At 42.3% G+C, this 14,810-nt stretch overlaps 1 protein-coding gene across 4 annotated transcripts in view; it reads left to right on the top strand.

Moving 5' to 3' along the window:
- Nucleotides 1-14,810, top strand: part of EIF2AK3 (eukaryotic translation initiation factor 2 alpha kinase 3) — an 83,864-nt gene that overhangs the window by 14,497 nt on the left and 54,557 nt on the right. For 3 of the 4 annotated variants that reach the window (XM_071208954.1, XM_058279055.2, XM_058279056.2), the window contains exon 2: nt 3,619-3,748. In XM_071208954.1, the coding sequence (XP_071065055.1) occupies nt 3,619-3,748 (130 nt within the window). Of the gene's footprint in view, nt 1-3,618; nt 3,749-14,810 lie in introns of those variants that run through there. The other variant, XM_004472282.5, reaches the window with a different exon arrangement.

The following is a 14,810-nucleotide window of genomic DNA, read 5'->3' as shown; positions in this document are numbered from 1 at the left end:
AAACAGTTCAAGCAGAAGGAGAGGAGAGGATTTGCAAACAGTATTTATTAGTTTATTTATTTTTATTTATTTTCTTTTTAATGTTACATTCAAAAAATATGAGGTCCCCATATACCCCCCACTACCCCCCCTCACCCCATTCTTCCCATATCAACAACCTCTTCCATCATCGTGGCACATTCACTGCACCCGCTGAATACATTTTGGAGCACTGCTGCAGCACATGGACAGTAGTCTTCATTGTAGTCTACACTCTCCCCCAGTCCACCCAGTGGGCCATGGCAGGACACACAACGTTCAGCATCTGTCCCTGCAGCACCACCCAGGACAACTCCAATCCTGAAAATGCCCCTACATCATTTCTCTTCCACCCTCTCCCTACCATCAGCAGCTACCGTGGCCACTTTCTCCACATCAATATTACAATTTCTTCCCTTACTAATCACAATAGTTCCCCAGCAGAACATCAGTAAGTCCACTCTAATCTATTTTTAACAAGGAGTTTTGCTGCAAAGGTAAGCAAGAATGAATTGGAGGGAGAGGGCTTCATTTTGTTTAATCTGATTTGTTGTTTTTTAAGTAAGCTTTATTTCAAATGTATAAAATATCAGACAAAAGGCAGTGTAACAAGTTACGGAAACATTGCTCAAAAAAATTCTGTCCAGGTATTTTTGTTTTGTTTTGTTTCTCTACCCTTCTCGGCCCCCCACCCTCCCAGTTGTCTGCTCTCTGTGTCCATTCGCTGTGTGTTCTTCTGTGTCCGCGTATATTCTTGTCAACGGCACCCGGAATCTGTGTCTCTTTTTGTTGCATCATCTTCCTGCATCAGCTCTCCATATGTGTGGTGCTATTCTTGGGCAGGCTGCACTTTTTTTTTTCCTCACTGGGCGGCTCTCCTTACGGGGCGCACTCCTTGCACGTGGGGCTCCCCTATGCGGGGGACACCCTGTGTGGCACGGCACTCCATACATACATCAGCACTGCATGTGGGCCAGCTCCACACGGGTCAGGAGGCCCTGGGTTTGAACCTTGGACCTCCCATGCGGTAGGCGGATGCCCTATCTGTTAGAGCAAATCCGCTTCCCTTGTCCAGATAATTTTATCTCATCAAATCCTAAAAACAAACTTCAGTTGTTCCTCCAGTGTTCGAAAAGATACACAGAAGAGCACATACTGGTTAAATGATGTGAAGGAGGTCTACCTGTTAATTAAGAAAATGAAGAAACGAGAAAAAATGTTTAATTGTATTGATAGCTCTTAATACTAAACCCCGTATTCTCTTTTTTGACCTTTAGCAATTTGCATTTGCTACAAAACTATTATAATAAGTTATGTTATGTATCACCATATTCTTAACACCTTGTAGTAGAAGAGCATTCCTGCATTTATATTATTCACCATGATCCTTATCTACCACCACAATCACTGTTTTACAGTTCCCATATTATCCTTCAGGTGTCCTCCAGCTAACAGTAATTAAAAACCATGATTTGATTTTTTAAGTTGGGGAAGTAATAGCAGGTTGGGTAAGGAATGCTAAGGGGAATGCCTCAGAAGAGAGGGAATACTTGATGAAGCAAGTGGAAAGAGTTACTGGAGCTGCTGCCAGAAAGGTGTTAGTGGTGGATGGGAGCATGACATTTCACTGTCAGCAACAGGAAGCAGGGAAGGAGGATTCGTGGGTGCAGGTGCCAAGGAATGGATAGGTGCAGTGGTGGGAAGCATTCTTTTCTGATTGTTTCTGTTTAGAAACAGGAAGCATGGTTACAGAGGCATGAGCTTGGAAAGGTGGTGTTGGAAGTATGAAGGGAGAGAAGAAATGAAATTATTACGTAGGATGGTGGCAAAGCACAGAGACCAGCAAAACGTGCTGTGCTTGTTGAGCATCAGGCGTAGCCTCTTTAAGGTTAGTGTCGTGAATTTAAAGTGAGACTGGTCAGCCACATTCAGCCGCACAGATGCAGGAATGGGAAAAGGTAGAAAGTTGCATTAAACCAGGGTTAGCTTTCTGCCTGGCGAGTGTGACAGTTTGAGAGTGGGAATAGGGAGTTGAGGGTATAAGCAAGGAAGTGCTTAAAATGAAGGACTGTGGCAGATAAGAAAGAAGTGAGGGCATGATGGTGGTGAAGATCAGGGTAGCAGTGATAGGACCAGTGTAGGTTCTGGTGGGACAGAAGTTTGTTGAGTCGGAGAAGTAGAGAAAGTAATTGGGAAAGGGAACTTTTTGGCTGAGATGTGATGCTTGAAATTTCAATGGGGCAAGTGGGTTGTGGTGACAGTTACAAGATCTGGAGTTTGACCACAGGAGCAGCTGAGGCAAGGGAGACAGATAATTAAAGAGAAAGAATTGAGGTAGAAGTATGTTAGGTAGTGATAGTACACCAGGAGCTAGGCACCCCAAGGAATAGAGGCCAGTGACCCAGTGGTCAGCTGATGACTGCTAGATGGAGTGATGGATGGAACGGTCTGGTCACATGCAAATCAAAGCTCAGTATTTTTAAGAAGGAGAGGAAGAAATGGTCTGGAAATGGCAACAAGGAGTATCTCTACCCCGTCACTGGGCCTAGTGGTCAGGGGTTATGGGAAATTTTTTTTTCCTTTGCTTCTATAGGGAAACAGTATACTCAGGGAGAGTCAGTTTTCTATTAGAGGAAGAAAAGAAATGAGGTTGCAGAGAAAGTTGAATAGATAATTACTGTATGATCTGAAATTGCCACTTCTTGGTATATACCCCAAAGAATTAAGAAGGAATTTGAACAGATATTTGCACACTAGTGTTCATAACACCATTTTCACAATTGTTCAAAGATGGAAGCAACCAAAGTGTCCATCAATAGATGAATGGATAAACAAAATGTGGTATATGCATATAATGGAATATCATTCAGTAGTAAAAAGGAATGAAATTCTGATACATGAGACAACATAGATGAACTTTGAACACATCGTGTTGAATGAAATAAGGCAGATAAAAAAAGACAAATGTATTATCTCACTTATATGAAATACGTAGAATAAACAAATATTAATACCTAGAACAAAGGGAGTGGGGGTTGGGGAGTTACTGCTTAACAGGTGCAGAGTTTCTGTTTGCAGTGATGAGAAAGTTTGGGCAATGGATGTTGGTGATGGTAGCACAATATTAAGAATGCAGTTAATACCACTGAATTGTACATTTGGTTAAAATTGGAAAATTTTAGTTGTATACATGTTACCACAATAAAAAGTTAAAAAAAAAAAACAATAAGTGAACATTCAGAAAAGAAAAGCGTTAGGAAAGAGGATAGGAGGAACAGATAAGAGGACATTGAGTTCCATATGGGTGTTGGAGTGTGGGAATGAGGGATGACCCAGGCTTTGAATAAGTGACATAAGTAGATAAAGGACATATTGAGGTTGTCTTGGTTTCCTGAAGACGTAAAGTCTTGGCAAGACTGAGAGTGTTGAGGGGAAGGTGGTCTGTCTTCCCTCCCACCGATCGAGGCCTGCAGAGCGCCTTTCTTTTAATGTGTGGAGCAAATGTCCAGGATGTTAGCTGTCTGTTAAATAAGTCAATCTTTGACCTATTGATTAAAATGGCTTTTGTTTATTTTATCCTATTGATTTTTAAATCTACAGATCATTGGTAATTATCAGCACTTTAGATGGGCGAATCGCTGCTCTGGACCCTGAGAATCATGGTAAAAAGCAGTGGGATTTGGATGTGGGATCTGGTTCCTTGGTTTCGTCCAGCCTTAGCAAGCCAGAGGTAAGAATTTCCTGTTCTGTGTGGGCTGAGAATGTAGTCATCGTGGGGAGTTGCTGCTCTCAGTCACTTACAGGGCTAGCACTCGGCGTCCACCTGGGTGTCAGGCTGTTCTGCTGCCTCCTAGCTGTGTCCCCTCAGCAATTACTTCACTTCTCTGTCCCTCAGGCCCCCTCCTGTGGAATGGGCAGGTAGCAGCACCTACTTCAAAGGGCTGTTTTGGATATTAAGTGAGTTAGTCTTATAAATGAGGACTGAGGATACTATCTGCTATATCATCATAGCATATTCAGTAGAACATTATCATCATTTCTTACTTTCTTATTATCAGAAGCTTCCTAGGAATAATAAAATATATATAACTGAGTTTTACTAGTTTGAAATCCATGCTGCAAAATCCTAAAATGATTTCCAGCATTTTTCCTCAAGTGTACCTCCTACCTGGAAGTATAGCGTTTTTCTTGGAATGTGGTTTTAGACAAATTTGATTAAGTGCAGAAAATTTGTGCCTAATAATGCTGAACTCTGGAGGGTAGTGAGGAAAGTGCATAGATTCAAAGAGCCCTTGCTCCCCAGACCCCTGGCACCTGACCCCGAGGCGCTGGCAGGCGGCTCTGCCCCAGGGCCTGGTGCCCTCCCGTGAAGTGAGAACTTGGCCCACCTGGCTGACCTGTGGAGGGGGTAAAAGAAGCACATTTCTTTTCCTTACCCTAGTCTTGACTTTCTAAGAATATGCCTCTTTTTTCCTGGAGCTTCCTCTTTGTTTAAATCTTTAAAGTAAAGTTATGACTGCTGACGTGATGCAGTCACCTCTGTCTTCTGGAATGCCCTCAGCCTTCTGCCATGTCACGCTGATCCTACAGGTACTCTGAGGGGTAGTCTTTCTCCTTTCATCATCAGTCTTTTCCTTTCAAACAGCTCCCTAGCTAGCATCAAATTTGGAAAAGACGAAATTAGCATGAGGGGCTTTGGAATGAACTGCATATTGGTAATAGGGCCTGATGAGACAACTGCTTCTGCTGACCCATCCATAACAACAGATTTTCCTCTGCTCCCCAGTAAACTCAGCCTGAATTTCTTCTTTGGTGCACCTGGGTGGGTACTTAGCAGAATGGTGCTGCCAAATCTCTGCACTTGCTGTGAGCTTGTCAGACAATATTCTGAAAATATCTTCTGAGAATAGTGAACTTTGGTTACACTGTGAGTTATTAACACAAATAGCAATTTGACTGTAAATTGCATTAAAATTTTAAAATTAGTTGTGATACTCAAATTAATTGCTACCCAAACTAAGTTTTCATTTATTTGTGTTCCGCTGGGATTAGGTTTGGTTTTACACGGTTTGCTTTAGTTTAAACTAGCTAGCAGGGCTTTCCTGAGCTTCTTGGAAGTGAGTCCTCAGAACGCTGGGCTGTATGTGAGGGTCTGACTGAACAACCCTGTACTACGAGCGTATGGCCGAGCATGGATGCAGCCGGGCCTTCCAGAGGAAGTCAGGACTGGGAATGCACTCATCCAGAAAGCACTGTGCAAAGTCCTTTGTCTGATGGTGTGAACCCCCATGAACTGCATGCAGAGGTGACAGGGTTTTTGCAAAATTTGAGTGAACAGAAGCACTGCCAGCCTGGACTGAAAGGGACAGAGCAGGGATGAGTTTAAGAAATCTGGGACCAAGAGCATCATGTGTGTGGGAAGAGTGGGTCTGCTTGCAGTGGGCAGGCCTTCTGCCCGCAGTGTCCCTGGAGCGTTCTCCACCGCCCCAGAGCTCAGAGAGTAGGTCTACGCCCAGGTGTTGGGGAAGTGTGTGGCCGCCACCTCAGCGCTTGGAGAGGAGGGGGCCTGCACTGCAGTGGTCAGGCAGAGCGAGGCCACCGCTCAGGGCTTGGAGAGCCCGGCCCAGGCCCCGGCACGGGTGAGAGCATGGCTGCTGCACAAGTGCTGGGGGGGCTGCCGCGCCAGCAGACCTGGGGCGCAAGGCACTGGTCCATGGGCACCGCTCAGACCTTGGGATCTAAGGGAGTTCCCCTGCTAGGTTTCCGACTTACTTGGGACCCATGACCCCTGCTTTCCTTCCAGTTTCTCCCTTCTGGAACGGGAATGTCTATCCTCTGCTTGTCCCACTATTGCTATTTTGGAAGCAGATAACTTGTTTTTTAGGTTTTACAGGTCCAAAGATGGAGAGGAATCTAACCCAGGGTGGACCACACCCAGAATGGATTTTGATGAGACTTTGTACTTTCAATTGTTACTGAAGTGACTTAAGGCTTTTGAGATGTTGTGATGGAATGACTATATTTTGCATATAGGAATAACGTGGGAGATTGAATTATACTCTAATTTAGACATGCTCTTAACCCACATTCCTGTGGGTATAAACCCATTCATCGTAGGTAGGATCTCTTGAAGGTGTTATTTTAGTTAAGAGGTAACGCACCTGAATGAGAATAGACCTTAACCCAGGTTACTGGAGTCCTTTATAAGCAGAAGAACTTCAGGCATAGAAAGAAAAAGCCTTGAGGAGAAGTCAACAGGACACAGACAAGAAGGGAGAGGACATTGCCATGTGACAGAGGGACAGGCCAAGAAACTCCCAGGATGCTGGCAGGCCATCACCAGAGTGCTGCTGACCCAGGAGGAAGCAGCCTCTCGCTTCAGAAACCATGAGCTGGTAAACCCCTGTTGTAAAGCTAACCCAGTGTGCTGTGGATTTGAATGGCAGCCTGGCCAGCTAAGACACGACACAAAAGGTGGTCAGCAAAATCAGAAGATTGTAAGCCGCTTACTACTGAGGTGCAAAGCGTGCGTGTGTCTGCAAACTAAAATATATGCACACACAAAAAGATACACCGTGTGGCATGGCACAGTAGAATGCTAGTAGTAGTAACAACCCAAGTACAATTGAGTGTGTACACTATAAGCAGCTTGTCTTCCTAAGGTTTTCTTACAAGTAGCAATTGCATTACTTCGACTTTCTCATTATTTCTAGTCCTTACCACTATTTGTGGTTGATTAGGGATCTCTTGTTTTAAGTGTCTTCCCTCCCACCTACCCCCAACCCTAAATCCTTTGGAAATCCTTTGGATAGAGAATTCAAAATGTGTCATTGTGTCATCTTTCACAGCAATAAATGAAAAGCTCACTGACTAGCTTTACTTCCCTGCAGGAGAAGAATCCGGAGACCTCTTTGCATTATCTAGGCTTTAATTTTCTATCCTACCAAAAAAAAAAAAAATAGAATATCCAAAGAAATTGGACCATCTGTGATAGGTTTACTAGCTTTTCTGCTGTCTCAAGTTCTTGGGGCCATTTTTGGGGACAGCATGTTCACCGTGTAGATGTGTTGATGATGGCAGTATTGGTCCTGGCTTTGTCATATACACTTGATTTACGCTGCACATAGTGAAATCCACCATGCTCTTCATGAGGCTACATTGTTCCCATTTTGCATGAAAGGAAACTGAACATCAGAGAAATTATTTGCTTGCAGTCACAGATCCACTATATGGTAAAATCAGGATAAACCCAGCCTTGCCTGACTTGTATTCCACTCTGCCCACACTGGGCCCTTTCCCATTTTTTTTGCACCTTTCTTTTACAAACTCAGGCTGTTCATCTAGTATGACGGGCCCCTTTGCACACTTAAAACTTATTGAGGGGAAGTGGATGTGGCTCAAGCGATTGGGCTGCTGTCTACGATATGGGAGGTCCAGGGTTCGATTACCGGGGCCTCCTGGTGAAGGCAAGCTGGCCAGCACAGTGAGCCAGCTCGAGCTGAGAGCAGGCCCACGCAGGAGTGCTGGCCCCGTGGCGAGCTGGCCCAAGAGGAGAGCTGGCGCAGCAAGATGACACAACAAAAAGAGACACAGAGGAGAGACAATAAGAGACGCAGCAGACTAGGGAGCTGAGGTGGCGCAGGAGATTGAGCACCTCTCTTCCACTCGGGAAGGTTCCAGGATTGGTTCCCAGTGCCACCTAAAGAGAAGACAAGCAGACACAGAAGAACACACAGTGAATGGACACAGAGAACAGACAATTGGGGGGGGGGGGGCAAAAAATAAATAAATCTTAAAAAAAATAAAAACAAAACTTACTGAGGCTCTGAAGAGCTTTTATTTTCATGGATGCTATCTATCAGTGTTTACCAAATTAAAAGTTAAAACAGGAGTAGATGTAGCTCAAGTGGTTGAGTGCCTGCTTCCCATACATGAGGTCCTGGGTTCGATCCCCATACCCCCTAAAAACAAACATGAAAAAGACAGTGCTCATAGGGGAGCATAGACAGCTCAACAGTTGAGCACCTGCTTCCCATGTATGAGGTCCTGAGTTCAATCCCTGGTATTTCCTGAAAAAAAAACCCACCAGATTTTAAGAAGATTTATATAGTCATTAAAAATAACAGTAATAAACCCCTTGCATTAAAACAGCATTTTAATGAAGAATAGCTATATTTAAAAATAATAATAATAAGGAAAGTAACATGTTTCACATTTTTTCAAACGTTTAATTTCTGGCTTAATAGAAGACAACTGGATTCTTGTCTGTTTCTGCATTCAAACTGTTGCTTTACTGTCTTGGCTGATACATATGAAGAAGAAAATTTAGTTGCATGCATATGAAAGGAAGGCGTATATTGGAGTAAATTATTAGTCATTTCAGATCATTGTGGATGTTCTTTTTTGGCTCTGCACCAAAACAATGGAAATATCTTAAATGTTTTGCACTGTGATATCTCAAGCTATGTCACTGAATGTTTTGAACTCTGCTGTATTACCATCATTGGTCTGTCTTGCCTTGCAGTGGATCTTTTACCCATGCATGATTTTGTAACATCATCTGGAAGACGCTGATTCACCGAGTTACACAACTCTTTCAGATGTTGACATAGTTCTGTATAGAACATTAAAAAAAAAAATCAAATCTGTTACTCTCACTGTTGATTTCATCACTAAAGCATTGGGAGGCTGTGAGCTCACATTACTAGATCCACATTTTCCAAAATTATAATTTTCCACTGAAACTTGAATTTTATCACAGATATTGCCTATTAATTCCCTTGAATTGAGGGGTTCACTTTGTTTGATTTTTGAGAAAATGTCTGCCAAATACCCAGGACTCATAACTTTAATTTTTCTCTCAGTTTTTCAAATAAAAAGTGGAGCTCCATGAACAAAGCGGCTAGTTCAGCTCACAGCTCCATCACATAATTGCTTGTCCTCCATACTTAAATACTTGGCAGAGTGTTAATTAGTCACACAGAATAGTAAAAAAAATATGGATTCATGGGTCAAGATTTAGTAAAATTAATTTTTACTGTTTCATCAAGGACTTTTTTCCTTTTTTTTTTTTTTTTTTTGCTGAGTGTGTGACAGTGAGGACTTGTGTGTGTGGTGCTTGGGTCAGCAGATACCCCAGCAGTTTTATTCACCGTCAGTGTGGGCGTCAACACTGTGAAAAGGCACCTCATGACCTTGTGGGCCCCTGAAGGAGCCCACAGACCACATGTTGAGAATCGCTGGTTGAGTGTATAGTAGAAATATCGTAAGGAGGTTTTGTGCGGTTATAAACCTTAGCAAGGAGAGAATGAGTTGTGAGCACGAGGCGTGTGTTGTACAGCTGCATGTGTGTTGCTGAGCACCTAGAGGCTAGGTTCAGAAGATGGGCATAAAACCACCAAGTGGGATGCACAGAACATTCCTTTCTAAAATGCGTTTGGTACAGCGTTTTACTCAGGTCCCTAACTTTTTATGAGAAATAACTAATGCTGTTTCTCTGCCTGAAGCCCGGCATTTGGCAGGACTGGGTAGTGCTGGAGAAGGACTCAGTGCAGCAGGCGGCAGGAACTGGTGTGGAGAGGGAACGGGTGCCAGCTGGCGACCATCAGGCATCCTGGCTCCCTGTGGGAATCCTCCAGGCTCATCCAGAGTGGGATGAAGGTGAAGCAGGGTAAAGCCCAGGAGGCTAGAGTGCCTAGAAGATGTCATCTCTGCATAGCAGGATTTAAAGTTGCTTGTTCATCTCATGAGCAGAAGCCACTGGATAAAGGATTTGACAGATTATATAATGTTCTAAGTTATTTAGGACTGAGGAATTGGTTAGGGATCACAGGTATTTTTGCTGGGATAATAAAGTAAAATCAGCCCAGGAACTTTTTAGGCAGTGTGTCATTGTGGAAGAGGGACTAGGATTCAGGAGCCTTCAGTTCTAGCTGTGATCCTTCTATTAATTTGCTGTTTGACCTTGGTCAAGTCCCAGTAGAACTTTCATTTCTCTGTAAAATTATGGGATTGGACTGACTGTAAAAATTGTTCTAACTTCATAAATCAGATACAGTCATATATATACAATACCCAAATTATCTAGAGGAATTTTTCAACTTCCCTGTTTTAATACACTTAAGGAATCTTTTAAAAATAGAGCACAAATCCATTAGAAATTACCATTAGGTGCTTATCTCATTGCCTCTGTCCTGCTCTCATGTTGTCCTTAACGTTTTTGGATTCAAAAGCCTTATAAAATAGTGTATTATTTTGCTGCTTTACATAGTGTCTTGATCACGTTAATGAAAAATTAAGTTCCCAGAGGATAAGGGAGACTGACAACTCCATTAAAAACTAGTGTTTTAGGGAAGCAGATATGACTCAAGTGATAAGACCTCTGCCTACCAAATGGGGGGGACCTGGGTTTGATCCCTAGGGCCTCCTGGTGAAAAAGAAGGAGAGAAAGCATGCCCATGCAGTGAGTCAGTGCCTGCATGGTGAGCCGAGTGCCTATGCAGTGAGCCGAGTGTCCAGCTATTAAGCTGAGTGCCCACATGGCGAGCTGAGTGCCCACATGGCGAGCCGAGTGCCTACGTGGGTGCCTGCACAGCAAGCCGAGTGCCCACATGGCGAGCCGAGTATCCATGTGAGTGCCCGTGCAGCAAGCCGAGCGCCTGTTCAAGTGCCCGCCTGGTGAGCCCGTGCTCGCGCAATGAGCCAGGTGTCCGTGTGGTGAGCTGAATGCCTGCGTGGTGTGCTGAGTGCCCACGTGAGTCCCCGCGTGGTAAGCCAGTGCCCATGTGGTGAGTCGAGTGCCCGCGCAGTGAGCCAGAGCCCGTGCAATGAGTCACGCAGCAAGATGATGACGTAACAAAAGAGAGATGAAGGCAAGAGTCAAGGTGAAGCGCAACAGAGACCAGGAACTGAGGTGGCGCAATTGACAGGGAACCTCTCTCCACATCAGAGGTCCCAGTATCAAATCCCAGTGAATCCTAGAGGAGAAAGATGAGAAGACAAGAAGAGAAATAGATACAGAAGATCACACAGTGAATGGACACAGAGAGCAAAAACAGCAGGGCAGGGGAGGGGAAGGAAAAAATAAAAATAAACATTAAAATAAAAAACTATTGTTTTACATTCTACTTAGAATGGAGTATATATTGCAGGAAAGTTGAGGTGCCTTGGGGCACAGATATGATTTGCCTCTCTTTCCTGCTGACTAGATATTTGCAAACTTCCTCAAGAGAAAGACACAAAACCAAGCTAGAACTGTGTGTGCACTCACGTATTAGAGTAAACGATGAAGCCAAGGATCAATGTCAGCTTTCCCAGTTGTGCCCTAGGTTCTAAGCCCAATAATTTGACAGTTAATAGTAGCAGAGAATTTTTTTTTAAGGTTTATTTATTTATTCCCCCCCCTTCCTCTCCTTCCACCCTGCTATTTTTGCTGTCTGTGTTGTCTTGTCCCTTTTCATTTAGGATTCACTGGGATTTGATCCTGGAGACCCCTGATGGGGAGAGAGGTTCCCTGTCAACTGTACCACCTCAGTTCTCGTTTCTGCTGCACTTCACCTTGACTTTCCCCTTATCTCTTTTAATGTATCATCATCATGCTGCGTGACTCACTTGCGCAGCGCTCTGGCTCACCACGCAGGCACTTGTGCGGGCACTGGCTTACCACGTGGGCACTGGCTTGCCACATGGGCACGCTTTCTCTTCTTTCTCGCCAGGAGACCCCAGGGATTGAACCCAGGTCCTCCCATATGGTAGGCGGGAGCTCTATCACTTGAGCCACATCTGCTTCCCTATAGAAGCAGAGAATTTTGCTTTTAATTTTTAAGAAGGACCACCAGAGTGGAATCTAATTTTCTTCCTTTGGTAATTTATATGCAGATTCAACCTTGAAAAAGCAGTGAGAAGATTTGCCTGTGGTTCCTCACTGTCTTAAATTTTTGTTTTGTAATGTATTAGCATAAGTTTTCTTTGAGGCTCTGGGTGGCATTTGGATCATAAGTCCACCAACTCCAAGTAGCTATTATATCCTTGAACTATTATCTACTTCTTCATATCTTTGAATATGTTCATAAATGCAAAGACCATATTATAATTGTGTTTATGTAACTAGTTTGTCCTTAGATGAATATCTTTAGCTTTTCTTTATTGAAAGATAACATTTGTTTCCTGTTAAAATGCAGACCTGTTCATTCTTTTCTCTCTTGAGAAGAACAAACAGCTCTAATATAAATAGTCTGTAGTTAGAATTTGCGGTTTTGTTTTATTTTAGGTGTCTTTCTTCCCAAGGGGCACTGCCTTTGTTTCAGACAGGTGCAGAGGCAGGCAACTGGTGGTGGCCTCCGTAGCTGCCTCCCTGGGCCCTGTACCCACCTCCAGGCATAGGACTGGTGGCGAGAGCCTTTGACCAGCACACCTTTCAGAGTGACGAAATTGCTTACAAAGGGACCCTTAGCAGACTCTGGAATACTGCTTTAAAAAGAGGTTCTGTATTCTCTTTTAAAGATTCTCCAGTTTATTTTGCAGTTTTCTCATTTGTGCATAAAATGGCACAATTGGAGCCTGGCTATGTCTTCTAAAATGGCCGTTTATTTTGAGTAGTGACTGTCAATCATGTAACAAGCCAATATTTAAATAATTGCTTAATTGCCTTTCTTTTAATTATACAAATGAAACCATGCTTTGATTTAATTTTGTTTTATTAATCTCTTAGCATGGCTGAAAGCAATGCTGTGAACTAAACCAATCTATTCCAGCATGCATGTTGCCAAATGAGAAATTGATTGGATCCTATTTTTTAGGAAATTGACTTCTTATGCATATTATTTACTACTTCATGGATGTATATTACCTAAGTGAAGGCAGAGATAGTTATTAAAATAAGGGTTCTTTCATTATGAATGTGAAAAGTGTGCATAAAAAAAGCTACCCTGGTATTTTTCTTGAAGTGTTTTGTTTTGTAGGTTGACTGTAGGTTAAGGAAAGAAAGAATTAAGCAATTATTATCTTCTTGGTATTGCTCTGCTCTTGGGCATTAATTCATAATCTGAAGATAAAGGCCAAACCACTTCAGGTTTGCTTTTTAATATAGATACATTTCTTTTAGGCATATTACTTGGGATTCATTTTCCATCTACGTCTGGATCTGTGAAAGACTCAAAACGCCTCTAGATAGATCATATAATTAGTTGTCAGTTATGATGCCCCCTTCTCTGTTGAGCCTAAGCTTTAAAGTTTGTATGATTCTCAGGGAGCCTTTATTTCAGCAAATAATACCCTTTCATCATGGTAATTTCATTGTTTTCCGGGAAATTTTAAAAAGTCATTTCTTCAAGTCACAAATAGCCAATTCTGGCATCTACTATTCTAGTCAGCTGCTCATTTTGTTTAATTAAGAGTTACCATTTTATGTTCCATAAGAACTGCATCATTTTTGAAGAACTTAATTATATAAAAATATACCTAGTTTTAAAAAATTCATCACCCCAAACAGAAACTCTACTGATTTAAGAATTAACGCCCCCACTCCCTACTTCTCTGGTCCCTGGTAATCTGTATTCTAGTTTCTGGCTACAAATTTGCATAGTCTAATTATTTCATATCAGTAAGGTCATATAACATTTATCCTTTTGTGTCTGCCTTGTTTCACTCAATGTGATGTCTTCAGGGTTCATCGATGTTGTAACATGTATCAGAATTTCATTCCTTTCTACAGTCCAATATTCAATTTTGTGCATATACCAATTTCGTTTCTCCATTCATCTTTTGATGGACACTTCAGTTGCTTCATCTTTTGGCAATTGTGAATAATTCCATTATGAACATTGGTGTGCAAATATCTGTCCAGGTCCCTGCCTTCAGTTCTTTTGGTATGTGTGTACCTGGAAGTGGGATTGCCAGGTCATATGATGATTGTATACTTTCTGAGAAACCACCAAACTGTTTTGCCCAGCGGCTTCACCATTTTACATTCCCACCAGCAAAGAACAAGGGTCCCTATTTTTCCATGTCCTCTCCAACACTTGCACTTTTCTGTTTTTTTAAATAGAAGGCATTCTAGTGGGTCTCGCGTAGTGTCTCATTGTGGTTTTGATTTGCATTTCCCTAATGGCTAATGATATTAGCATCTTTTTATGTGCTTATTGGCAATTTGTATAACTTCTTTGGAGAAATTTCTCATCAAGTTTTTTGCCCTTTTCTTTGTATAATAAATTTTATTTTTAGAGAAGTTTTAGATTTTACAGAAAAATTACATCAAAAGTATAGGGAATTCCCATATAATCCTTCCCCCGCCATACACATAGCTTCCCGTATGATTAACATCATATGTTAATGTGGTACATTTGTTACAACTGATGAACCAATATCGAAGCATTGCTACTGACTGAAGTCTGTAGTTTACATTATGGTTTACGCTTTGTACTGTATAGTGTTATAGGATTTGACAAATGTATAATGTCATGTGTCTGTTACTGCAGTATCATGCAGAACAATTTCACTGCCCTCAAAATGTACCATGTTCCACATATTCATTTCTCCCCCTCTCTTCTGACTCCCTGGCCACCACTATCTTTTTATCAATGCTACAAGTTCTTCCGTTAACACAAGATAATAATTACAGTATCAATAAATCTACTTTGGTCTGTGGTTACACTCCCCCTTATATTTGTTCATTCCTCAGTTTTGAGGAATGTGGGATTATGTCTACTCCGACTGCTTCCACCTGAGAGGGACTTAGATATTATGGTGCAGATGGAAGGAATTGTTTTGCTTGCCTTGTTTTTTGAGATGGGACT

Source organism: Dasypus novemcinctus, chromosome 17, assembly GCF_030445035.2.
Source record: "Dasypus novemcinctus isolate mDasNov1 chromosome 17, mDasNov1.1.hap2, whole genome shotgun sequence".
Taxonomy (NCBI): Eukaryota; Metazoa; Chordata; class Mammalia; order Cingulata; family Dasypodidae; genus Dasypus; species Dasypus novemcinctus.
Note: the sequence above shows the minus strand (reverse complement) of the source record. Positions and strands in the feature narration are given on the sequence as shown.